This window comes from Penicillium bovifimosum (assembly GCF_028826915.1).
Source record: "Penicillium bovifimosum strain IBT 22155 chromosome Unknown utg000002l_segment0_segment0, whole genome shotgun sequence".
Classification (NCBI taxonomy): domain Eukaryota; kingdom Fungi; phylum Ascomycota; class Eurotiomycetes; order Eurotiales; family Aspergillaceae; genus Penicillium; species Penicillium bovifimosum.
The window spans coordinates 4,082,904-4,108,859 of record NW_026622711.1 but is presented as its reverse complement, the minus strand read 5'-3'; the positions used below and the strand labels follow the sequence as shown (position 1 = coordinate 4,108,859).

The 25,956-nt window shown below is 51.1% G+C and overlaps 9 protein-coding genes across 9 annotated transcripts; 4 read left to right on the top strand and 5 right to left on the bottom strand.

Moving 5' to 3' along the window:
- Positions 1-1,231: 1,231 nt before the first annotated feature.
- On the bottom strand, positions 1,232-2,374 carry argB (ornithine carbamoyltransferase; the record flags this gene model as incomplete). Its single annotated transcript, XM_056663484.1, has 1 exon — positions 1,232-2,374. One exon carries the CDS (start codon positions 2,372-2,374, stop codon positions 1,232-1,234), a length of 1,143 nt encoding a protein of 380 aa, XP_056525597.1.
- A 379-nt stretch (positions 2,375-2,753) lies between these two features.
- N7515_002739 (uncharacterized protein) lies at positions 2,754-5,812 on the top strand (the record flags this gene model as incomplete). Its single annotated transcript, XM_056663483.1, has 6 exons — positions 2,754-3,762; positions 3,816-4,164; positions 4,217-4,761; positions 4,824-5,141; positions 5,202-5,377; positions 5,471-5,812. Coding segments are annotated over 6 exons (2,739 nt in total), but the record flags the coding sequence as incomplete, so codon positions are not given.
- A 353-nt stretch (positions 5,813-6,165) lies between these two features.
- Positions 6,166-7,198, bottom strand: N7515_002738 (acetolactate synthase regulatory subunit; the record flags this gene model as incomplete). The annotated part of the gene is made up of 3 exons (XM_056663482.1): positions 6,166-6,343; positions 6,409-6,979; positions 7,039-7,198. 3 exons carry the CDS (start codon positions 7,196-7,198, stop codon positions 6,166-6,168), a joined length of 909 nt encoding a protein of 302 aa, XP_056525595.1.
- A 435-nt stretch (positions 7,199-7,633) lies between these two features.
- Positions 7,634-9,706, top strand: N7515_002737 (KH domain-containing protein; the record flags this gene model as incomplete). Its single annotated transcript, XM_056663481.1, has 8 exons — positions 7,634-7,841; positions 7,909-7,988; positions 8,046-8,204; positions 8,449-8,532; positions 8,587-8,754; positions 8,816-9,024; positions 9,089-9,626; positions 9,683-9,706. The coding sequence occupies 8 exons, from the start codon at positions 7,634-7,636 to the stop codon at positions 9,704-9,706; spliced, it is 1,470 nt and encodes a 489-aa protein (XP_056525594.1).
- A 422-nt stretch (positions 9,707-10,128) lies between these two features.
- On the bottom strand, positions 10,129-11,869 carry N7515_002736 (putative RecQ family helicase RecQ; the record flags this gene model as incomplete). Its single annotated transcript, XM_056663480.1, has 4 exons — positions 10,129-11,424; positions 11,475-11,509; positions 11,581-11,702; positions 11,766-11,869. The coding sequence occupies 4 exons, from the start codon at positions 11,867-11,869 to the stop codon at positions 10,129-10,131; spliced, it is 1,557 nt and encodes a 518-aa protein (XP_056525593.1).
- Positions 11,870-14,140: 2,271 nt separating this feature from the next.
- Positions 14,141-16,603, bottom strand: N7515_002735 (pentatricopeptide repeat protein; the record flags this gene model as incomplete). The annotated part of the gene is made up of 1 exon (XM_056663479.1): positions 14,141-16,603. One exon carries the CDS (start codon positions 16,601-16,603, stop codon positions 14,141-14,143), a length of 2,463 nt encoding a protein of 820 aa, XP_056525592.1.
- Positions 16,604-16,957: 354 nt separating this feature from the next.
- rsm25 (mitochondrial 37S ribosomal protein mS23) lies at positions 16,958-17,838 on the top strand (the record flags this gene model as incomplete). The annotated part of the gene is made up of 2 exons (XM_056663478.1): positions 16,958-17,400; positions 17,490-17,838. The coding sequence occupies 2 exons, from the start codon at positions 16,958-16,960 to the stop codon at positions 17,836-17,838; spliced, it is 792 nt and encodes a 263-aa protein (XP_056525591.1).
- Positions 17,839-18,734: 896 nt separating this feature from the next.
- Positions 18,735-21,908, top strand: N7515_002733 (uncharacterized protein; the record flags this gene model as incomplete). The annotated part of the gene is made up of 4 exons (XM_056663477.1): positions 18,735-19,141; positions 19,243-19,354; positions 19,404-19,759; positions 19,808-21,908. The coding sequence occupies 4 exons, from the start codon at positions 18,735-18,737 to the stop codon at positions 21,906-21,908; spliced, it is 2,976 nt and encodes a 991-aa protein (XP_056525590.1).
- Positions 21,909-22,690: 782 nt separating this feature from the next.
- On the bottom strand, positions 22,691-23,681 carry N7515_002732 (uncharacterized protein; the record flags this gene model as incomplete). The annotated part of the gene is made up of 2 exons (XM_056663476.1): positions 22,691-23,490; positions 23,549-23,681. 2 exons carry the CDS (start codon positions 23,679-23,681, stop codon positions 22,691-22,693), a joined length of 933 nt encoding a protein of 310 aa, XP_056525589.1.
- Between the last annotated feature and the right edge of the window lie 2,275 nt (positions 23,682-25,956).

The window sequence follows — 25,956 nt, the reverse complement described above, 5'->3', positions numbered from 1 at the left end:
GGCATATTGTCGGAGGAAGATACAAGGTAGAAAATATTGATGCTATGAGTGGAAAGCAGTGTACTATGCTTGTATTGGATGAAAGTGGACAAGGAGAGGAGAGAAAGGCGAGAGAGAGCTAACTACTTGGTCTGTTGATTGCTGTGGTTGCCCAGGTAATGCAGCCCGACACACAAATTGAGGGGTAGCGAGAGGTGCGCACGGGCCAATATACTCGGTATAGCGAACTTAGTATGGGAATGGGAGGGTGGAAAAAAATTAACGTATGTCGCAAAAGCGAGGATGTTCGTTATTTGTATGGGAAATCAATGTTGGGAATTGATTTCATTCGTTACGGCGAGGAATTCGTATTAATATTGCCGGGGTTCCGTAATAGCGGGGTTTTACTGTAACGGACAATGTAAAAAGGAGGATGTCCGTTATGTGTACTCCGTACTACGGAGTACGGGGAAATAATTTTGGGAATTGATTTCGTCCGCTAAAGCCAGGGATCTGTTATGAGGAGGGTCGCTATATAGAGGGTTTACTGTAAAAGGACAAATTCCTGACCCGCCAGCACAGATTTATAAATAATTTTAGTATCAACGGACTCTACTCATAAAAATGCAGAGGACCTCGAAGCCCGATTTTTAGATTTTGCGTTGGTTGGCGAGATATCGCGAAATCTGGAAAATCGGCCGTGACGTACTTCAATAGTAAATATGCGGAAAATGGTGACCTACTCTTATTGGCCACTGTATTCCCGCCTCAGACGTTCCGCAAAAAAAGATGATTCAGCATCCTCGAAGAGGCAGGCGGTGGAATAGCCAATGCCACCGCCTTTTTTGCCGGACGTCTGAGGAGTGAGGACACTACTGAGGCAAGTGCATACGGCGATACGCCATCAGTCGGAAGCCCCCCGCGTTCCAAACTTCCACCATCCGAAATACACCACGTGACCCGGAAGGGTAATACTAAACCTTATCCTCACCGGGAAAGTCCATTTAGCCCGAAATGAGAGTGTGACATGTGTGCCGTGAGCCGTCACTACCGTGTGGCCCACTGATTCAAATAGCCTCGCTGTTATTGGCCAGCTATGTCGTAAGCTTCCAAGATTGGAAGAGCTTAAATCCAAAGAAAGCGAAATATATCCGAGCTGGCCCCGAAAATCTACAGAAGAAAAAAAAAACCTCACGCATACATACATGATACAGGGATATATTTCTATGTAATTGCTCCGTAGATAGCACTTTTACTCCACAATTTTACCCTTGTTCACAACGAAGCCCTCCAATGCGGCGATGGCGGCCCACAGGCGGTTCTCGGCCTCAGGGAAGACCAGAGAGCGCGGGCTGTAGAAGACCTCATCATCAACTTCCTCAGGGTGGCGGGGCAGGCAGTGCATGAACTTCCAGCCCTCCTTAGCACCGCCACGCTTGGCCAAGTCAGCAGTGATCTGGAAGCCCTCGAAGGCCTTCATGCGCTTCTTAGCCTCCTCCTCCTGGCCCATGGAGACCCAGGTATCAGTGACCAAGATGTCAGCATCCTTGACGGCTTCCTCGGGAACGTTGGTCTGGGTGAGCTTCCCGGGTCTGGCGACACCCTCACCAGCGCGCTGGATGATCTCAATCATATGCGCGGGGATCTCGTAGCCCTTGGGGGTGGCAACGGCCATGTCCACACCCATTTTAGCAGCGCCAATAGCCAGGTCAAACAAAACGTTGTTCGCATCGCCAACCCAAGCCATCTTGAGACCCTCCACGCCCAGGCTGGAGAGCTTGTGTGCCTGAGGGGGGAAAGCCTCGTAGATAGTCAAGAAGTCGGCGATGATCTGAAGGGGGTGGAATGAGTCGCACAGGGCATTGATCACAGGCACAGTGGAGTGCTTGGCCAGACCTGCGACATCTTCGTGCTTGGCGACACGCGCAACAACGCACGAGACCATCGAGGAAATTACGACGGAGGTATCGTATAGTGACTCATTGACACCGAGCTGGATGTCGTCCTTTCCGAGGAACATGGGGTGACCGCCCATCTGGACGGTGGCGGCTTCTGTCGATACGCGGGTGCGAGTACTGCGCTTGTTGAACATCATTGCCACGGTCTTGCCGGAGAGGGATCCCAGAAGGCTCTCGGGGATAGCACCGGACTTGATGGCACGCTTGTGCGATGCAGCATTGCGGACGAGGGTTGCGAATTCCGTGGGGGTCAGGTCTGCAATCGAGAGGAGGTGACGGGGCGCGAAAGGTGAGGTAGCTGGTGTGGTCGGTGTCTGGTGGGCAAATCGTCGGATTCCATTAGCCTGGAGTGTTCGACGCAAAGAAGAGGTGGAGCCGGCCAATTGGTTTACACTTTGAGCACCATAACGGGCGGCAGCTGTGAGTCCACTAGCCATGATTGACTGGGGTGTATATTCAAATTGGGGTGTTTCGGGAGGACAAGGAGGAAGGAGGAATAGGGAGCTGTACAGAGTAAAAGTGAAGAAGAAATTAAAAGAATGACTCAATAAGATAAATCGGGGTGGATGTGGGATGATCCTCATGCCTTGTCGCCCAATAATTCAGGTATCAAGGCTCCAAACGCCGATCTCTCCACAGTTCCGTTATCATCAGGCCTATCGTCATCGAGCGCCTCTTGCGTACTGCATTGCCTCTTGCTCTCATTCTCACTCTTTCCCCTTGTTATCCGTGGTTATGACCATATGATCCAAAATTAAACCCCGAGAACCGCCAAATTACAACATACTCATTCTATATACCTTTTGATTCATAGATTTTGGGACCACGATGGCTGACGAGGCAAACCAGCCTCTGTTAGATGGGGGGTCCGCCGAGAGAGCATCCGATGACCCGCCCCAGCCGTCATATCCATCACCAACAGACCCATCGCTTCCACACCGTTCTGGAGATGGCTTGACGGTCTATAGCACTGAACAGACATTATCGCGATCCTCTTCAGGCGGGAGTCGGAGTAGCCATACTCAGACCATGGGCGCCGGAGACCAGCCTCTACCGAACGCAACCTCTAATCCTCCCGAATGGTCACCAGAAAGGGTGTCTGTCGACCAATCCAGAGTATCATATGAACTATCATCGGAATCAACACCCTTATTACATCGTCGGGAAGATGGTTTGGTATATGGGCCCGACCAACGATCTTCGCGATCTTCTTCAGTCGTTTCGCGCACCTCACTCGATGGAGGCGCCAATCACAAGCGGAGCCGTGTACCATGGCCGACTGTCATATCACTCTCTATATTAACGCTCAGTGTCTTGGCGATACTCGTACTTGCCTTTGTTGCCCCCGCGGCGGTAAAAGAATACGCGCAACAGGCTGCTATTTTCAAACCGACGACAATCTCCATCGACTCTACAACACCCGGCGGCGTTCGAGCCCGTATTCAAGGCGACTTCTACATGGATTCAGGCCGTGTAGAGAGTAAGTCGATTCGAGGCATTGGCCGATTGGCCACCTGGATTGCCCGGGAGGTAGAAACGGGCCCATCGGATGTCGAAGTGTACCTTCCGGAATATGGGAATGTGCTTGTTGGAACTGCAGCACTGCCGTCCATCAAGGTGAACATTCGTAACCGTCATTATACCCGTGTCGACTTCCTCACCGATCTTGAGGCTGGCGATGTACGAGGAATTCATGCGGTAGCTATTGACTGGCTTGAGGGAAGGCTAGGCCGCCTCAATGTCAAAGCCAAGGCAATGATACATCTCAAGTCAGGCTTGATCTCTCTGGGAAATCAAGTGTTGACAGACAACATCATCTTTGAAGGTATAGCACCCTTGGATATTTTAGTGCGATAGCATGAGCTAACTCATTCTCAGAAAACGATTTCCCGGCTCTACCGATTGTCAACATTCTCAAGCTGAATGTGCATGATGCAAGCAGTGGGGCTATGGCAGTAGATGTTCTACTTACGTCTATGATTGATTCTCCTGTCGCCCTCACCATCCCTATGCTCGGCTTCGATATTTTGGTCCCAAATTGTTCACCCGGAGATCCTTACATCTTGGTCGCCAATGCGAAGACGAGCACGATTGATGTGCAACCGGATAAAGCAACGCCGGTTGGTGTCAAGGGTCTCATACAACAGCTACCCGATGAATTGACCTCAAGCTGCCCTGGGCAGAAGGGCTCCCCCTCTGGACCTTTTGGTCTCCAGCTTCATGCAGGGTCATGAAACAACTATATACGTTCGTGGATCTGATGCACCATCACCCGATAGCCCAGCATGGTTAGTCGACCTGCTGCGCAGTGTGACTGTGCCTTTGCCATTCACGGGACATGCGCTGGACAATCTTGTAAAGAATTTCACGATGTCCGATACCCGTTTCTCTCTTCCAAATCCCTTCGCCGAGCCAGATTCCCCAGACTCTCAGCCCACGGTGTCTGCTTTGGTGGAGGTTCTCATTGCATTGCCAGAGGAGATGAACTTCCAAGTCGATGTTCCGCAAGTCCGTGCCCTTGCGGATGTTTACTACAAAGAAAATAAGCTCGGTGTATTGAACATCAGCAAATGGCAAGACGCCAATTCCACAATGGTGGATGATCTAGATGGCTCTACTGCGCTCCTTGTGGAGTTCGCAATGAAGGACGCACCATTACAAGTTACTGATGAAAGCCTTTTGGCAGAGGTGATTCAGGCGATGCTGTTTGGTAGCGAAACAATCGTGTTGCGGGTTGCTGCCACTGTAGATACCAAAGTCGCAACTGGTTTGGGCCGCTTTGCCCTGCGAGGGATACCTGCGGAAGGGAGAGTACCTGTCAAGGGTATGTTTTCATAGATTATCTTAGTGTCAATCAAGAACATTTGGTCATTGACCCTGCCTTAGCTTCCATCGGCGACTCCCTTGAGCATCTGGGCCCGCGCGTGGTATCACTGCGACTAGGAAACACGACCGAATCTTCGATATTGGTATATACGCAAGTGAATTTCACCAATCCAACGGAATACTCGGCTACAGTTCCCTTCGTTGACCTTCTCGTGCTATACAATGACACTGCCGTCGCTCATGTCACCGCTCGGAATATCTCTGTCACACCTGGCAACAACAGCTTCGTGCCCATTGAGTTCCATTGGTGCCCGTTGGATGCAGGTGGAGAAGATGGCCCTAAGGCAGGCAGAGCATTGCTTTCATCCTACATATCAGGTCGGTTTGTTCTAGGCACGGCCAGCTTAAGTGGTGAAACATACTGACACTTTTACCCAGGCTCGAATACAACAATTGCTATTAAAAGCCACCGCGACACAATCCCATCACTACCAAATTTGGGCAAAGGACTATCAATTCTCAACATCACACTTCCGGTCCCTCGTATCTCCACCCCAGGTTCCCCAGACAGCGAAAATGATGATGAAAAGCCACGGTTTATCCAAGATGCAACGGTACTGTCCCTCCCGTAGACATAACAGCCACACGCGGCGCCCCGATAACCGTGACGGATGAACTAGCTGTGTATACTGACACAATTACTCTAGTTCTATCTATGGTCCTCCATGGCAGAGTTCACTCTCTCCTCCCCCTTAACTGAGGACAGCATCCTGGTCACCTCAATCGACGCAACGGCTTTCTACGAGGAGAAGGAACCAATCGGTCGAATCCATAGGCGCTATCCCTTCCAAGTGCCGCCCGGTATATCGAAGTCACCACGCTTAACAGTCGATCTTGATATGGGCGGAGTTGGCTATGACGCCTTGCGCAAGGCACTTGGTCAATCTTTGGATGTGGATGCTGTGGCCAAAGTTGGGGTGCAGATTGGGAACTATGCGGATGTCGTTTTCTACCATGGGAAAGGCATTGGGGCCAAGGTTAGGATTTAGCTTGATGTTGCTTGTGTAGCTCTACGTATTTTCTCTAAACTAATGTTTGCTCTCGACGTGACAAGAATATGCACTGTAATTTGAATGTCCTACTTGATTAGGGCTGGTCCGATCTCTATTGTACACAGTAAGCTTCTATGATCTTTAGGGGCTCTATTAACCGGGGTTGGGACAGCGGGATATATGTGGAAACGCGAGAGAAAGAATGATTGTATCATTTTACATACAATGGCTAGGCCATTTGTTTTCAAATTAAACCAACTCCACACGAACAGCTATAATAATTAAAGCCAGAGAACCAATCCGACCCCATTCGGGTATGTATTTTGCTGAGTTCGGATTCAGTAAATAACTTAGCCGGGGGGCAGAGTGCTGGCATCGACAACATCGGCAGCATCCTTCTCGATTTCCTCGTTGGGCTCACTAAGAGGGGACCGGGGAAGGGCCATCAAACCAGTGCGGGTAGACTCAAGGATACCGAAGGGACCGATCAGCTTGAGGAAAGAATCGATACGGGTAGGCTTGGCAGAGCTATAGAAAACCGAATGAGTCAATTGTGATCAAAAGTCATGAGGTAGGAGAAGGAGAGTACTTACACCTCGACGATACAGTTGTTGGTGCTGATATCCAAGATCTTACCACCGAATTGGTGAGTCAGGCGGGTGATGGCATCCAAGTGCTCGTGCTTGTGACGCAAGGCCTGACTCTGGGGAAGGTGACGAGGGTGGTATTGCTGGGTAGACTGGCTGTTCTGAGTGTTCTTGTGGTCCAGGGAACCCGGCGAGGTGGTGATCTCGCGGTGGTGCTGGAGCAGCTCCTCGAAGAACTCGGGGCCAAGAATAGAGACCTTGGCCAGGAGCAGCTCACGCTGCACAAGAGCGGACTCGGTGTAGTCCAACACAGCCCAGACAGGGACGAGATCATCCAGCTGGCGGCGAGCCTGCTCGACGACGCCATCCTGGCCCTGTAGCACGATGGTCATCCGCGAGAGATCCTCAACCTCGGTGTTGCACACCACCAGACTGTCAATGTTGAAGCCACGGGCAGCCAAGATACCGGACACACGGGACAGCACACCGGGCTCGTTCTGCACGAGGCAGTTCAGGATGTGCCGCTTGGGTGGGTTGCTGGGAGCCACGGGAGTCTCATAGAGAATAGATGAAACCGCTGTGGGAGCATCCCATTGGGGGAAGCATCGGATACCGGCAGAGGGAGGGGAGACCGACGGTGCAATGCCTTGTAGGCAAGAGCTGAGGTTGAGCTCGATGATGCACGAATAGAGGTGAATCGAGGAAGCGCAGAGCTGCGGGTACGAGCAGTAGCTGCCACGGATGATAGCAGGGACGCTGACCCTGTGGAAAGCGTCAATGGACGCCTGAAAGCCATGGCGAGTTCAAGTGATCTGAAAAGTTGTGCGATGATTCACTCTAGACTCGCCCCGGGGATATTCTTCTTGGCAATTGGCCGACCTCGGCGACCGCTCGCTGACTCAGGTCTTATTAGTCCCAATCCGGTATAGCTCAACTTCTAGTATACAGATCACGTGAGCGTAATTCACGTGACTTTTCTTCTTTCATGCGACCGCGCACTGTACAATTGAATTAGCTCTTCAAAACGAGTCCTGCTATTTCACAGGCTTTGCTCATTGTCCTTGGCTTCCTAGCGCGAGGGATATTGAGTATTTTCGTCAGCAGTGGCTTTGTTTGGCCACCCGCTCTGTCTCTGCCAAAACTCCTTCCCGCAATTGACATCTCGGCCTTTCGAGCTTCTTTTCCCCGGCCGTTTCTCTCTCTTTCTCACTGCTTTACCCCACGATTCACAATGGCGGACGACGAACATCGCGTCAAGCGCTCTCGATTTGACCAAACGGAACCTGAACCCCGGCGGTCCCGATTTGACCGGCGCTCTCGCTCTCCGTCAAACCGCCTGTCGGAACCGGCACGTACTCGCAGTCCGTTGAGCCGTCCGCTGAGTCGCAGCCCTGGCGCAGACTCCCCAGCAAGGCCGTCTGATCCTGCGGCCGCTGCAGGTATGCGATCCTCAGGCATAGGCCCTCCCAATCCACGTCATCTGGCTAATCATTGTGGTCTTCATAGCGGCGGCAGCAGCCAAGATTAATGCACAACTCCAGGCGAAAAAGGGCATCCAACATGTCGATGTCCCGCCTATCCGATCCGTTAGTACCCATTCACTTCTTGATTCACTGTATTCAACGTCTAACATACTTGGACAGGGCGATAATGCGACAGCGAAGTCCGAGTCGCCCAATGCCGAGGGCGCCACCAAGTTGAACGCCGAAATCTATGTCGCGGACGGAGACTATATCAAGGACATTGAGATCAATGATCTGCGCAATCGTTATACCCTAACGAAGGGGTCGACTCAGAAGATGGTAAATATCCCCATGTCGCTTACTGACATTCCAGCCATGTTCCTCACAGAATATTGGAGGGCATTGCAATTTGCTTCTCGGCATTCTGCTCAATTCTTGTTGGACTGGATGAAGCTTACCCTTCGCTAATACATAGCATCCCATTTACCCTCTGTTGCATCTGCTGACCTCCGCTGCGTGACAGATTCAAGATGAAACCGGCGCCGGTACGCCTTCCTCTTATGTTTTGATAACTTAGGCACAGAACTTCTCGCTCACCTTTTTTCTCTCTCAAGATGTGACAACCCGCGGCAACTATTACCCGGATAAAAACATGGCAACTGCTGCTGTAAGGATTCAGCTCTGAATATTCTTCGGTCAAATGCTAATCAACTTGATACAGAGCCCTCCCCTTTATCTTCATGTGACCAGCACCAATAAAGAGGGTCTTGAGAAAGCAGTCGCTATGATTAATGATCTCATGCAGAAAGAACTTCCGAACCTGGTTGACGAGCGACGATTCCGCCGCCGCGAGCCCGAACAGCAGGTTGAGCGGGATGAATATGGCCGTGTAAGAGCATCATCCCTTTGCCAGTTATTATTTAAAGTAAATGTTCGCTAATTTATCACAGCGCAAATGGCCCGATGCCCGTATCCCCATCGACCTGGAGCCAATCCCCGGTTTCAACTTGCGAGCTCAGGTCGTGGGTCAGGGTGGTGCTTATGTGAAGCACATTCAACAGCAGACTCGGTGCCGCGTTCAGATTAAAGGCCGTAATTCTGGTTTCATTGAACAAGCAACAGGCCGTGAAAGTGATGAACCGATGTTCCTTCATGTGGCGTAAGTGATCTCTTTTTTTTACAATTTCCTTCTCTTGATCAGACATTCATTGACATGTTTGAAGTGGCCCTGATGCCGACGACGTGAACAAAGCGAAGGAGCTATGCGAGGACCTTCTCAGCAATGTTAAGGAGCAGTACCAACGTTTCAAAGAGAACCCACCCCAGCATAACTATGGTGGATACGGCAACCGCGGTGGTGACCGTGGCGACCGCTACCAGGGCGATCGCTACCAAGGTGGAGGTGGTGGTGGTGGATACGGTGGCGGCTACGGTAATCGCCAGCATAATAACCTATCCCCTAGCCCTGCAGGTCAAGCCGCTGCTGCCTCTCCGGCTGCTGCCTCCCCCACGGCCGCCGCCGACTACAGCGCCCAGTACGCCCAGTACTATGGCACTGCTGACCCGTACGCTGCCTATGGTGGTTACCAGAACTACGTCGCTTACTACCAGTACTATCAACAAATGGCTGCGGCCCAGCAGCAGGCAGATGGCACTACCCCGGCCCCTCCCCCAGCCAGCGAGGCCGCTCCTCCTCCTCCTCCACCTCCTGGCTCGGGATCCCCACCGCCTCCCCCGCCAGGTGGTAGTGGGTACAGCGCTGTAGGTTCCTTGCCTCCCTTTCATCCTACTGATGATCACTGACAAACGGACTGCAGGTCCCTCCCCCTCCTGGTCTCTGAATGGAAAGCATGGAAGTGGTGTAAGATGATGCTATTGCTGCCCGGCTGGCACAATGGCAAATAAAAGCACCTTTTGGTCTGGTTTAGGAGCAAGGTAATAGCACAGTTTGAATTTAGCAATACCATCGTTGTCGGTCTATCTACGCTAAAAGAAGTCTTTAGGAGTTTGCTTTCTATCTCTGACCTATCTACCTTGCTTATCTTCATACTTGCTAAATTTCGATCATTGTGTCCATAATAACAGGCTTCTTCCATTGAACCTTCGTGCATTTCTTGTTGCAGTTGTGTTCTTTTAGGTAAAAATCAAGAGTTAAGGACGCCCGTACGTATATCCACAAGAAGACATGAAAAGAGAATGTTCCCTGCGCCACTCATGCTGGCAACTCCTCAAATATGCAAGCAAACGCTAAAAGATGCCCATTTTAATCAAAATCAGCGTACAAAAGAGCCATCTGGGTTTCAGACGCCATCTTCTCCCGGCGTTTTGCCAGCCCCCCCCGACCCTCTTTACAAAAATCGCAGGCAAAATCACAGGGCGATGAACTCGCAACAGACACACCTTCTTTGGCCGGCAGTTGTGATCCCATTTCTTCCAGTTCGAAATCACCAAAGAACTCTTTGATCAATTCGTGTCTGCATCGCGTGATACTTTCACAATACCGAATAACCTTGCCAAAGCTCTCAAGCTTGGATTCCCTGTTCTCGTGGCCATTCACCCGGTGCGACTCAGTATCCCGGTGTATCATAGTCTCGATGAAGTTCCTCTCTTGAATACCATAGTAAACAAGCGAAGCAGCGGCACGACCGTCTCGCCCTGCACGCCCTGACTCTTGGACGAAGCTTTCGAAGCTCCGTGGTGGCGTCCAGTGCACAACGAAGCGGACATCTGGATTGTCGATTCCCATACCGAAGGCATTGGTGGCGACGATGATCGAGAAAGCAGGTATCTTTCTACCATCCGCTGGCTGAACTGGCCGTGATGACTTCCATGTTGATTGGATTTGGGACCGTTTGGTGGCTTCCACGCCGGCGTGGTACGCAACTGCTGTGACTGTCCCGTCGGATGATTGGCAAAGTCGGCTGGCAAGATGCTCGGCCATGGCCCGGGTCCCCACATATACGATTCCTGACATTGGAGGGAGACGTGCCATCTCCTCACTGCCAATGCGGGCCTCTCGTCGACTCTGGATGGCCCTGAGCCAATTGAGCAGATTCTTCAGCTGGCTGTCTTCTGCGGTACAGTTGTCCCCAGCGTAGTCGGCGAGATACCGGACCTCGTAGTGGATGTTTGGTCTATCTGAGGGCGTGTTAAACAGTCGAAGGTTCTCGAGGTCCAGTCCCAGGATGTTGATCATATCTGACCGGACTCGCGGGGTGGCAGTCGCTGTCAAGGCAGTGATTGGCACAGTCGGGTTGACAAGGTTCTTTCTAAACCACCCTAACTCTTTATACGCAGGGCGGAAGTCGTGGCCCCATTCGCTAATACAATGTGCCTCGTCAATTGCAATTCGAATGAGTTGGCCTTGCTTGTGGACTGTAAGTAGGCGGCGGCGGAAGTTCTCTGTCAGGCATAACTCTGGCGTGACATATAGAAGACGTGTGCATGGGTGGCCGCATAGCATATCCTCGAACACTCGCTGCCTCTCGTCATGCGTGGTGTTGGAGTTTATCGTCGCGACTGACACGCCAAGAGATTTGAGAGTGTTCACTTGATCAGTCTGCTAGACATTTAGCTAATGAGTCACAAATCTACACAGCTTATACACACCATCAGTGATAGCAGTGGGCAAACAACGACAGTCACTGGATAGGTTGAAGTCAAAACAGTCAGTTCTCTAGTATGAGGGTATAGTTAAGGGCCGGTACAAGCTCACAGCCCCAATCTTTCAACACAGCAGGAAGCTGATAACATAGACTTTTGCCAAAGGATGTCGATGCTTGGAGGAATACATCGTGCCCTTGGATGACAGAAGATATCACTTCCCTTTGAAGTGGGCTGTATAGTGGAGAATCCAAGTCAATACTCGACTTCTATGAGACTATGAGTTCATGAACTGACCGAAAATCATGCTTCTTGAAGGTGTTTTTCAAGACCCATCGCATATTAGCTATTTGGCGCGTAATATTAGATTCCGATCCATCATTTTTCCTCATACCGGGCATGGGACATGCGAAATTGGGAAAAGTGCGAAGGAAAATAATCTCAATCGCGTCCTCAGACGCGGTGTCACGTGATATCTTCCTGCCTAAGGTGTGTCGGTTATACAGTCACTCTGAGTCTGACCAAAGCATCATCACCAGGCCAAAGCTTTGTTTTAGGTCGTTTTTGGTCGTCTACAGCTTGGGGGCGGCAAGTTATTTATGAATTGGGAGGGCATCCGATGTCTCAGGAGGTGCGAGGCCCAACACTAAAGCGCCTCAGAAGCTCGATTCCATTTGCCGTCGGATTATGGTTGTGGAAGTTGTTTATATGAGAATAGGCCGGGAGGCCTGGATACGGTGAGTATGTCTAGGGTGCAAACCAGACGGACAGAAGAGGTGCGGAGACGCAAGCCGAAGATGCCTCCGTGAAGGCCTCAATGCGGAGAAATCGCATGCGGTAGAGACCACTCGGGGATTGGGATCACTCACTCATGAATCATGACACAGTGGTCTAGCGTTGACTTGGTAACCAGAGACCTGTAGGAGTCATGACAGTCTTTGTTTCCTGGATGCTTCAACGATATCGAAATGGCAAGGAAGAATCGAGAGAAAGCGTGTCACCCTGGTATCATGGCGTCAATTGAAACAATGTGTTTCCAATGGGCTGCTCGAAGCTTGTAAATGGTTGAAGGTCATGTTCTTGGAGGTTTTTTGACCGGGTTGCCTGTGGTCTTTCTTCTGAAGTCACAAGACATTAAATGTCTTCATGGTTGTGGCTCCCTTTGGGTATAAATATCTGGAACTTCTCTCAGTTCTTGACTTTTTCTTCTTCTTTCTCTCATCTCCCTTCTCCTACTCCCCTCTTCCCTTTCCATCTTCCTTTCTCCTCTTCCCTTCTTCTATTCCCTTCTCCTGTCTGCTTTGGTTATTATTTCAATATCCACTCTTCTCCTACAAGATTCCCATTGAGATAGTTGTGGCGGAGACCTCGCTGTCCTGGCGAAAAGATGTACTTCGGTACTAAGCGGGAATGACCAAAAGCCAGTGGGTTGCTGAGAGGCTCCGTAGCGCAGCTGCCTACGATGCTTATCTTGATGCACCTGGTCTCCTCTATTCAGATACCTCCTCGACAGGTGTGGCTGGACTTAGCCCCTCGCAAAGAGATGTACTTCGGTACTAGCGGGAATGGCCAAAAACCTGTGGGCCGGAGCTAGGATCCAGGACCAACCACACAACTGTCTGGTGTTCTTATATTGATGCACCATAGCATCACCTTGTCTATCTATTCCCTGGACAGGTGCGACTGGACTTAGCCCACCGCAGAGAGATGTACTTCGGTACTAGCGGGAATGGCTAAAAACCTGTGGGTCAGGGCTAGGCATCCAGGGCCGGGCAGCGAGGGATCCAGGACCAACCACACAACTATCTGGTGTTCTTATCTTGATGCACCATAGCAGCACCTTGTTATTATTCTTGTCTTGATGCCCCTAATGTATATAGTGATGAGATCTGCCGGCTTCTCTGTCAGATCGATGGTCTGCCTGTTTATGATCCAGAGGTGCGAGTCTTCTGTGGTCAGTTCATACAGCAGACGACAGAACAAAATGTCCGCCGCTTTTATGATCAGTGGGTATCTCACCGGTCGTACTGGCACTGGACGACATCCCTACAGTCCAATATGTCCTGTTGGTAGGTTGGTCTTCTCTCAAAGCGACGCATCGATAACGCGGCTGATGCTGGTGGCTTCTGACGTGATCGTTCAAAGTACTGGCACACTTCCCCGGATCGATGCCGGAATGAGCCTTGGGATCGAAAGGATCAGAGATATTGATTATTGACGGATCAGTGCGTGGATTGTAAGTGTATGGGTGCGTCGGGTTACGAAGTTGGGCCGTTGGACAGAATGAAAGCGTGGGAATAAAAGGTCTTCTCTTCCATGCCCACGCACCCAACCCTAAACGTAAGGCGCGACACCTGCACTTTCCCTCAAAGAGGAAGACCTACAACTCTTTGTCAGTGAGTTGTCACGGGATCTTGTGGCATGAGTCCATTGGAACACACGGCTTTCCCTACGGAGTTCTTCCCAATCCCTCATACACCTTTTAAGTTCGTTTTCTATCTCGTCTTCATCGCTGCCAGCCCTTGACATGATCTCCCTTAGCATACAAATACATAGCACCCAGCGGGTGCAAAGGAAGAGCCAACTGTGAACAATAAAATGGCAAGAGAAAGGGATATATATGGAAATTAATGTACAAATACTGAGTTCTAATGTTCAGCTGCTCCTTCTCCTCAGCGACCTGCTCGATTCCGATGCGGATCTCGAGACATCTGCTTGTCAAGCTCTTCCTTGACAGCCAATACATCAACTGCTTTGCGCTGCTGTGGATGCCAGAGCCGCTCAAGCTGCAACCAAACCTCCAGGACTTCTTTGGGCCCGCAGCACGTTCCAAATGCTTGCAAAATGATAGTGATCATCCGCCGTCCGACGAAAACACCATTCGTGAGACGCTTCTCGGAATCCCAGGGCTCTTGTTCTGCTTCGGAGAATGGCGAGCGAGGTTCGAACACCTCGTCTACGCCAAATTCCGCTATTTCGGTGGACTCGTCATCTTCTTCGTCCACAGGCCTCGAGTCTTGAGCCTTGGCTGGCGAACCGTGGGCCGAGAAGGTCTCGGGGGTTTCTTCGGAACTCGGTTGGCGTGATGTCGTATCGGCTGTTGGCAAAGGCATGTATAGACCGTTGGGAGAATCGGTCACTGGGAGCTCCTCCAGATCGAGGCTCACGCTTTTCGCCAGAGGGTTCTCCCACGTCATCTTTCGTTTGTTCAGATTGAGCCCACGGAGCCTTGCGTTCGAGTCGCGCAGAGCCCGAATGTATGCATGCCAGGTCAATCGAAGATTCTCGGGGCTCCATTGCTTTTTCTTCCGCCCATGAAGAGCGAACCCTTCGAAGAGAAACAGGTAGATGATTGCACGTGGTGGCACGGCAAAGGTCCTCTCCATGTCATGCATGACAGCTATGAAACTATCCAGCTGGCCGGTGTTGTGAGCGTAGTGTCGTAGGAAGAGATAGAAGGTTCGTGTGTCAGGTGTCATGGAGAGGGAATCCTGGAGAGCACGGTGGTATGCCGGAAACTTTTCCTTGAGTGCTGTTGACTTCTTCAGCACGCGGCCCAGCTTTCGGGATCTCTCTCGATACTCGGGCATGTCGTAACTTAAATTCGAGCCGCCAATGTGAAACTGACATGAATCCTCCGGATGCGAAAGGCGTTTATTCTTGCTTGATTGTTTTTCCAGCATGCGCGCGTATAGCTGCTCCGCAGTTTGGGTCTCGCCCGCCCGGAGGAAGGAGGCTATGAGGCAATTCATAACCACTGTGTCGACAATCTCGCCAGATTCCACAAATTCGTCAAACGCCTCCCGAATGCCTTCAGCGTCCCTGAGCATCCCGTGATAATAAATTTTTGAAACCTTTCCGCAGCGGGAGAAGCTAAGGCCTCGCTCCGTCATTTCCTCTTCCAGACGATCAGCAACTTTGAATGCGCCCGCTTTAATTGCAATGTCGAACAGAATATTGAAGACCACCTCGTCAGCCTTAACCCCAGCGACATGTTCCATTTTCTGCCACATTCCAACTGCTCGAAGAAGATCGCGCTTCAGCACTTTGCCATTCGCTCGACCAGCAAGATGAATCGCCGAAGACCAGAGTGACCGCGAAACAGGGAGATGAGCAGTTACCATGTCGTCCACCAAAGCCAAGTAGCGACGGGCATCTACCCATCGTCGGTCTCGAGGATGCGCAAACAACCGCAGAAGAGCTCCACGAGTACGTTGTGAGAGCAATGCGACCCCAGGTGCAGGAAGGTCTCTGTATAATCGGAAAAGGTATTGAGTAGATGGGGTTGGCTGTTCCCACAGTGTTGTGACAAGTTTTTCGACCGAGTGGATTTCCATTTGATCGCGTGACGTATCTTTTCGCGATTTTTGGTAGCGTGAAGATGGCGTTATGGCGTTCACTGCCTCCTCCCAGTCATGATTTACCAATGATCGCTGATACAGCTTTGAGGTGAAGAAGCGTTTCTCCTCCTGGGGGTCCATCCATGTAGGTAAGGATTTGTCAAGATGTTTGTTTGGCGATTTCCGTTCAATGTCGGATTTCGTATATGTTGTTATATCTAGTCTCTGATCGATGTATTGTGTGAAGTCGACTCTGTCACGGCGGCTTCCTGATTCCACGTCCGCAGCATCTGAGGGCCACAAGGGTATGTAGTCGTCGTCTGCCTCCCTTTGCTCTTGTGGCCCTGGATCAATATCAAAATCCTCCGTATTATCGTCGTTCGTACGTGCCAATCCGCTGCTGATCAATCTCCTGGGCCGCGACAGATGCAAGTTTGAGCTTGAATACTCTGATTGACGCCGGGGTGGTAGTACTCTGCGACCAGCTGCACTTTTGCCCCGGAATCTTTGCAGATTATGATCGGCGGAAGCCCGGGCTAAGGTCGAGAGCCCTCGGCGGTTCGGCGAGTGTTCATGGCAAAAGCTTGCCAGGACCAGCGAGCTGACAAAAATATCTGCTATCGACGCGACTGAGGGGCGAGGGCGACGGGAACAGAGTCTGCGAACGGAGGAAGTGTGGGACGAGAGTTTCGAGGGAGGCATTGAGGGTTGTCGAAAGAGAGGAAGCTCATCCATAGCCTGCTTGGGGTGATTTCGCAGGCTCGGCGAGCTGGGAGACCTATTTGGATGAGGCATGAGATGACAGACATCGTGGCATTGGGCAGGCCGCATCCAAGAGTGTGCCCTTTGCCACTCGCGCAAGAAAAGGCCGCCTACGTCTAGGCGCAAAAGACAGACAAGAAGGGAGGGGGTCAGGACTTGGGAGACGTAGGAGGTGTTTTTCTGAAGATGAACGGCCTGCACTTTCTGGCCTGGCGGAGCCCGCCCTCGACCAATCGGAGCCAAGCTTTGCGAATCCCATCTTTTTCGCTCCCGCATCAACCACCTCGTCCCTACAGCGCATATCTTGTCTCTTCTTCAATTTAGCCCGTCGCGTCTCAATTACTCTCCCGCTTAGATTTTGACGGTCATATTTTGTGTGCAACCGTCATGGGCAAAGTCAACCTCACAGCCCTCCGGGTGCGACAGACGGCGCTCAACCAATTCGCCAGTGGAAAGACCAGCAAACTGCCCCAATGGGTCGGTGTGGTCGGCGAGATTCCTCCTGCTGAGACTCTTATTCGTACTCGTCCGCCTCAGCATCAACTCGTTCACCGGCGGCTGAAGACCGTTACTGTTCCTTACTCAGAGAAGCCGAAGGTGACGGTCTCCCTCGAATACCAGGAAAAGCGCATAAAACCCAAGAAGGCCAGTCGATTGTTTCAGCCTGTGGAGATCAAATATGAGGAAGATCAGTTGCGAAGCAAGTTCTTCCGGGACCATCCCTGGGAACTTGCTCGGCCCCGTGTGCTTCTCGAGAGCACCGGCAAGGACTTTGAAAACTACGATTGGAGACGCATCGAGCAGCCAGGAAAGCGGTTAGACGGTGAGAGGTATGCAGCTTATCATCTTTTCAACCCTTTTTTGTTTCTTCTCGCGTGGAGTAAGCCTTTGTACTAATATATCAACTTTCTCGCATTAGTGTTGTCCAGCGTCAGCTGTGGCTTTTGAATCACGTCCCTGATATCACCGAGAGCGCTGCCTACGATATTGCTCGTCGAGAATTCTACCGACTTCGATTGAAAGAGGATATTCAGCGTCGGGTGGCAGCGGAAGAAGCTGAGGCGTATGGCGCGAAGTTCGGACCGTCATACATGGAGATTGGTATGAAACTGGAGAACGAGCAGTACGACAAATGGGTCACTTGGGCCCGGTCGGCAGCTCAGGTTCAAGATCAGCGCCATGCAGCTCTTACCGGTGCCCCGGATCTGGGCGATGCTGGTGAAGCAAGTGAGCTCGAGATGGAAGAACCAGAGGCGGTTCCTGCCTAAGGGTCGGAAGTGCCAGAGCTCATTCGCCATGCCATTTCTTCTTTCTCGGCAGTTCTTGATTCCCTAGTCCTTTTTCATGAAGGGTTATGTATATTATTTGATCTGTTTTGCTGGATGTTATACTCCCCCAGCTCTATTCACGCGATAGCACATGCATTCTTGATCACTTTACTTGTTCTTGCTGTAGATATATACAACATACGTTTCACTATCTAGACACAAATATGCGTAATATCTCAATTGACACCATAGCTACGCAGTACCTGAATGAGTGACGCACAATTAAGGCGCACAGGCGCGAAGTCGCGGCGGTCCGGGGTTTGAACGTGTCTCACCCAATCAGAATAATTTCCAGCCTCGCGAACTTCAATCTGCCCGATCCCCTTCTAGAACTCAGACTTGATTTTGTAGTGACACTTCTCAAAGATTTGGTTTGGTGATTGACTGCTCTGCACCTGGGGCTTGTTTGCCTCTATACCAGCATTCTTCGACCTCCCAGACCTCCCTTGCCAATCAGTTGATCGCGCCCGCAATTGTCAACCTCCGTGCTCGAGCTTCATCGCACCAGTTTCCTCGGCCTTGAACAAGCCTGCTCCAAATTCGATAGCTTAGTCCCTGCCAGTCGCCACTTTGGCACTCCGATCACTCCTCCTCCGCCCTAACTCCACTCCGGCGGACGCTTCGAGCTCCGTTCCCCCATCCAACGCCAGACAGCCCGCCGCCCCTCCGACATATCACAGCCAACAATGCTTTGCGCAGGTGTCTGGGGTGTATATATTGGTTACTGGTAGACGCCTATTCCAGATTCTAGCAGCACATCGATTTTACAACGCATCTGTCGCCTTGCGGTGAATGTAATAGACAACCCTGGGCTTGTCTAAATCATGACATCCGCAATGGCTCGACCCGAGGACACAGCGCAAGCGCCACGCTTGAATGGCGGCGAGATAGACGAAGGTGGGATGGGAATTGGGAGTTCTGAATCGAGTGATGTCCTGCCTGCACCAAAGGATGACCCTCCATACCCCGACGAAGATGAAAGTCGACCAGGCACTGCTTCGGGAGATCCATCGGAGGGTGCTAGCAAGCAACCGGCCGTAGTGAAAGCGCTTAGCCCCGAAGAAACTATTGAACTCGCTCGACAAGCCGTTGAACTCGGGATTCAGGAGACCAAACGTTCCCTGGCAGGTAGCGAGGGTGTTACGGATGTGGTGAAGCCAAAGCTCACCATTGATCTCGGTCATTCACACATTGCCCGCATTCCGGAGCCAGTTGTGGACTTGATCAAAGATGAGGTTGAACGGTACGTCAAAGCCTTGTCGTGAACCGCCGTGCTCATGTTGCGCGACGCCTGTAGCTCGGCGGCGCACTTGTCTGATTTGGACCATACTGATCATTATAAAGGCTTTCGTTGTCAAACAATCAACTCTTCCATATTCCCTATCGCTTTGCTGAATGCTCCCATCTACGCTATCTCAATATCAGAGCAAACAACTTCCGTGAATTTCCCAAAGGAGTAAGTGAAGTGACCTTCAGTCAGGCTTGCTCTGTGCTGATTATGCTAGGTTTACAAACTGCCTCTACTCGAAATTCTGGATTTAAGTCGGAACAAAATCAAGGAACTACCCAACGAAATCAGCAAGTTGAAATCATTGCGAGTTCTATCTGTGATGCAAAATCGCCTCACTGATCTGCCGCCCACCCTCGCCGAAATGCACAAGCTTCAGATCTTCAAGTGTGCCGAAAATCGTTTGCGCGAGCCTCTGCGGGCGATTCTGGGGGAAGATGAGGACCAAACGACTCCCTCCGGTATGACTGATAACGAGAGAGAAGTTGCAGCGACAACGAGACTCAAGAGATTCTTCCTCTCGTGTCGACGGGCCACTGAATCTCCTGAGCTAGAGCCTCCTGCTTATTTGATGTGAGTTTAACCCGTGGCTTAGAGGTTGATATAAGCTAACCCACTCAGCGACGGCGGTTTCGAAGCGAAAGTGGCACCAACACCGACACCTTCGATACCTTCGAATTCGAAAAGGAACCTGAGTGGCCGATTTCCAGTGATTCCTAGCACTGGGGATGGCTCAGCAGCTTCTTCCCGGTCCCCGTCGATATCTCGGCCTGTGCCACCGCCAAAATCACACCATCGAATGGCCTCCGGGCAACAAGGCGCTACTTACCATATGCCTGGTCTCCAAAGACCCGGTATAGCGCCTCATACTACCAACGAGCGCAATCGAAGTAATAGCGAGGGCATCATTCAAGGGTCATCTGCTGCTCGTAGCAAACGAATGGGACTGATAACTCGCAAGAATACTGACTTGGGCACATTGGATGAAACGCTCCCATATCGAAACAGCCATCTACGAGGTCTCAGTTACGGGTCTGTGCTGCGAACGCGTTCGCCTGCGCCGCCAATAGCTACCAAGGACACCACTACTCCCAGTCCCAGCAGCCCAAGAGAGCGTCGGCGTCCGCGAGATGGCTGGGTGAATCGCATGTCCAGTCTGCCCGAACACAAGGGTGAACGTGGGTCTGATCTACCCATTATGAAGAGTGCAAAGGGCATTTTATTTGCTCTCGCTCAAGTTCATAACCATATTAGTACATTGATCAACGTGATAAAACACGATGACACTCGACGTCACAGCCTCGAGCTAGTCTTTTACAACGCTTCATCTCACGTGGACCAGCTCAATGATACCATCGACAAAGCATCGAACACTATGCTCAATGACCCAGAGTCGACCGCCTCTGTCACAGAAACAATCAAACGCGAATGCGAGACGTGCATCGGAGCCTATATCCACGTCGGCACGCAGCTACGTAACAACGCTGCCAAGATCGTTGCTAACGGTGATCCACGCTATGTACGATCACTGATGCTGACCCTATTTGGCAGCATGGTCGAGCTGCGGAATGCTTGCGCTGTTCTCAAGGTTCCGCTCCGGGCCATCAACAAACCTGGCTTCCCTACAAAGCGCTTGATTGGCCCAAGTGAGCCTCTTCCCTCGGTTCCAGACCGATCTCAACGCCCGTTGGTTACACCGACAAGAGAAGCCATCCCACCCACACGTCGGCTGCGAAGCGACACGACAATCCGGCACCCGCAATATCCCATGACTACGCACTCCAGTCAGATTGGCACCAGCTCCCCTGTTTATTCGACGCCGTACTCCCGTAGTCGCTCGGGCAGCAGCTCAAACATGGCTAGCATGCCTCACGCGCTGGCAACCCCTCGCTCAGGCGAAAGTTTCCCACCTTTGCCAGCTCCAACAGGTCCCCGAGCCCATACACTGACTGGAATGGACGAGAATGACGAAGATCGAGCGTTCGAAAAGATCTTCCGACAGCTTACCTACGCCTATCAAGCCGCACATACGGCACTTCCACTGGTCCACGGACAATTCATCAAGTGTCTCGAGGAGGCCCAGCAGTCACGAGATCCAGACGGGATTCAACTCCTTTGGAACAATCTCATCCGTCGATGCCAAGGCTGCTTGGAAGCCACAGATGCCCTAGGACAGCGCCTTTCCTCCATGAAAGTCAAAGAACCAGGCGGCGGCCTCCGCAACCAGCGCGAGTTCTGGCTACTATGCAAATCGTTCATGCACTCATTCGTCGACCTGGTGAACGAGATGCGCGAGGTCAGAAGCATGCGCCTCCTTGCTCCAGACATCATCGTCCTCCTACGTCCAGTCCAGCAGGCAAGCCGCGAAGCAGGCCGCTTGATCGAAGTATCTCCCTGGGCCTTCCTGGCAGACCCAGACCGCCACTCGCCTCCTAGAAACCTGTACGGCCCCCCGCTGCTGATCCCCCACCCGCAACACCAAACATCCGTCTCAACGTCCGTCCTCAACAACCCCCACAGTTACCATCTCAACCCGCAGATGCCCCCACAATCGGCCACTGTTCCTGCCACCCCGCTGAGTGCGGCGCTCGGCCCTGCTGCGCAGGCCACTGTTCCGTCCACGCCGGCGAGTGCATACAGTGACAAGTTCTTTGAGGGCGATGTCTTCCAGCGAGCTGACTCGCTTCTCTCGTCCAATCAAGCTCCATTCTTCCGTCGCTAAGCGATGTTCAGCGTTTTTTGTGCTCCGTCTCAGAGAAATCCTTTTCTCTATGTGTCATGACTGTCTTGCATGCGTGTTACTCGCATCTACTGCGTAATGATTATGACTATGTTCGCTCCATCGTACATGCCATTGAGGATACTTTGGTGAATCCTCGTACCATCATCGCCCTTTTTGGGCTGTCGGACCCTCGGGTCTGTCTTGTGTTTTTGTTCTCGACATGGTTTAGCGGATCTATCACTGTGAATGAATTCATCTCCGAGCAATGATTTGTGCAATATGTACTTCTGCCTTTTGTTTCTGTGCATCAGCGGGTGTATCTCTATGCAAAGGATGTGATTTCGAAATAGCATTTTGCTTTATTAGTCGAGTATCAATCGAAATGTCGAGCCTTTTAATTCAGACGGTAAATTGGGTGCTGAAAACGGTTACTATTGACGCCACTTTAAGCGTCCATTTTACCAAGAATCTTAGTCACCCAGAAGGCACGTGATCCCCAATGCCCCACTTTTCGGATACACACTGAGACTGACTTGAGTGCTCAGTCCAGGTATTCTACATGGAAGAAATCAACTTGCCACGTTCTAAGGTAGTTGATGTGACATGTCACAGACTCACAGTTGACACAGTATACAGTCCTGAAAAAAACAAACAAAATTCGACAAATAACCCTGTACCCAACAATCGAAGCTTTCCAACATCACCTGACTTAGAATGTCTACACTAGAGAACCGGTCACTCGCAATTTCTCTCCTATCCATATGAGTCTGTCCCAGGATGCATCATGCAACGCCATATTGCTGGGCCGAGTATATAACGTCAAGCATTGGGTTTCTAGCACAGTCTGCTGCTATCTTTCGTTGTAACTTGGCAGTCTTTTCGACTGAAAGCCTGCCTACTGGAGTAGGCTGCAATGCGGCGCTAGGTGCGATACCATGAAATAGACGATCCAGTAATGAAGAATCGTGCATTCCTGGTGAAGAACGAAGACTGGCTTTCAGAATGAAGGCTTTCAGACCCCCAACTGACGCAGGGTATTGCTGTAGTCTATCATGACGCGGGGTCACGGCAGCGAGGATAAAGGACATGGCAAGTTCGGCCCACATTAGAACGTCATCTGCGGAGAGGCTCACTGCGCCGCGGCGGAACTCGATTGTTCGGTATGTTTTAATCGACAGGAAATTCCAACCAAAGTACTTGGACTGGTTAGGATTCATGATATCAATCACTTCATCGGCCGTGCGCAGCCTTTCAACCAAGTCAATAGACTGTTGCCTTGAGAAGTTTCGGTATCCGAAGTTAGGATTATCAATCCAATTGCTTCGTGCGTATTCGTTTCCGCGGCGTTCGGTTGGCACAAGAACCTCAAACGCCGGCTCAAAATGGATGATTGCTTGCGCAATGCTTTTCAGATCAGAGACAGTGAACCCGCGTGATAGCGAGATATGCACGTGGGTACTGCAATTGACATTTCCACTAACGATGTATCGCTGTAGCAAGAAGTGCCAGATTGCTTTGACTTGGTCTCTCCATGCTGAGTCTGGGTAAGACCGAAGTAGAGGCGATATGAGCTCAATTCCCCCTGTTTGACATGTTAAACTCCCAAGGCTTCTAAATTATACAATTTTTTGATAACGTACAAGGAGTATTATTCGTCTCACAAGTAGGATCATGATGCAGTGCCCACTGAGTATGTGGAGCTCCTTCCCACAATGCTTGAACCAGGCTATGCATCTTGGGCATCGTCGCGGGCGTCACACTGTTGTATGCCATGGCGCAATGCCTAGCAAATCGCGAGAAGGAGCTTTCGATTTCGGGGATAGCATGTCGAGATTTCAGAAGAAATTCGGTCTCAATCCCGATACCAATGCTATTTGGGATTGAGCTCGGTTTGGCTTGTGCAGGAAGCTGCCTAGAGCCACGATGCGCTGGCGGGGGTGGAGGAGGCGGAGGTGGTGGAGGGGCAGACCGAGGCATAGGTTTCGACTTTCGCCCAAGAAAATCCGATATAGTCAGGGGCTGTATAGGTATCCTTCTGGCAAGCGGGCGTAAGAGCTCGTTTGTAAAATTTAGCAGACAACCGATCTACTTTCAGATCATTTCTCAGGTTCCTACCTGCTACTTGTACTGAAGCTTGACACCCCCAGGAACCGTCTATCTATATTGAGAAACCTTCGAATATCCTGGACTATGTCATCCTGTACTCCGTGCAACTTCATCACATCCCACGGCGGCTAGAAAAAGCTGTATCAATCAATCCCCCTGGGAAGTCATGTATCTCGCGCGCGTCTCCCCTTCTATGCTCCGAGGAGCGCCTCGTGAAACACTGATTGCATCAAAATCGATGCTATTTCGGGATTGAATGGCAAGGTCACTGCATTAAATGATAAATCGGCAATAGTTGACGTATCAAGTATATTTACTGAGATACCAACCTATATGTCGATCTTTCCCGCCTCGGTTGAATAGGTTAACGTTTTCGTTGGTAGTATGTATCAGAACGCGCCGTGATTAGGGGCTGGGTAAGGGTTTCGCTCCTTGTACACATATCCTACTTCATAGCCGCTCTGTGCGCCTCCCCTTTTTTAATTTCGGCCTGGCGTCTATTTAGTCTGTGTGATTTCTGTCTCGCCGTGGTCGTGGCCGGAATTACGTTACTGCGAAGTGCGCAAGGCAACACACCAGGTTACCCTCGTCACAATTTATCCTCCTGCACTTAACGCTTTCGCCTCTCTCTACTCTCTCCAAGTCGTCTCTCATAGTCCACCGGGAGCCTTCAAACTCTCTCTGGATCACCATGCCACAAGATCCCAAGACGCAAGAAGACACCGACTCTCCAGATGCTTGGATGCGAAACGAGGGGTTAACCCCATACGAGGTGGTCTTACGCTCCGCACCGGCCGACTATCTCACCAACATCGAGCACGAAGTATTCGAGCTCCCCCCGAATACCCGGCCTATTACTTTTTCTACGGAACATTGACAGCACCCGCAACCCTCAAACGAATACTAGACCTAGCTGATGAGCCCCAAATGCGGAAAGCCAAGGTTATCGGGTACGCGATTGCGAAATGGGGCGACTATCCTGCCTTGATCGATGGGGAGTCGAACCAGGAGATTTTGGGATCCGCGTATATTGTGCAAACCGAAGAAGAAGCGAAGAAGCTTGCTTATTATGAAACGAAGGCTTATCAAGAGGCTCCCTGCTTGATTTATTTTACGGACAATGAAGAGCCCGCCGAAGTGTCTGGGAAAACATTCATGTATGCTGGTGATGCAAATGCCTTGTTGGAACGGCGATTCGATCGCAAACTGTGGTTGCGTCAGATGGAGGGGAAATTAGGGTGACGTCTCTCTGCAGCATTGGATGGGGAGATTATGTACTGCTCTTATTTCGTTCCCTAAGTTAACTAGCTTCGAAGTGTTGGTTGAATGATTAAACAAGCGAAACACAGTATGGTTAGAGTAATATAGACATAAGATTCCATTTGCAGATCACATCCAATATATGGTGCCCGTATTTGGCTTCTCTTCTATTGCAAGCAGCTGTTTGGATATAAGTCTGATTTACTCCACGAATATTCAGTTGAAGCTGCGTTCAATACTAGCCTCCCTCCCAAAAACCTTTCAAACGAAGATAGGTATTCTGTCTCGTATTACCAGAAGGCTTGACCTTGTTGTGGGCCACGTCCTGAAATCAGGCACATTAGAGAATTGCTTCGTGGAGCATGATCGAACAGTACAGTGAAGAGTGGGAGGGGACCCCCAGGGCCAGGAGCAAGTAGCCTACAGCGCGGCCGCGGTTACCATCGGCGCAGTGAAGGGCCCAAAAACAAGATGAGGAACCTATGAAAGGAGCTGGTCAGGGGTGAGCGGCAGGTTGAGCGCTCAGGGTGCTCAGTATCCAGTGAGCAAGTCAAATGAGCACTCAGGGCCGCTCAGTGGGCTGCTCAGGGCGGCGGGGTGACTACTAACTGTAGTACCTCAGTCTGGGCTCCGGGAGCCGCTCGCTTCCCGAGGGGGTAGCCTTACCGTCATCAATATTACA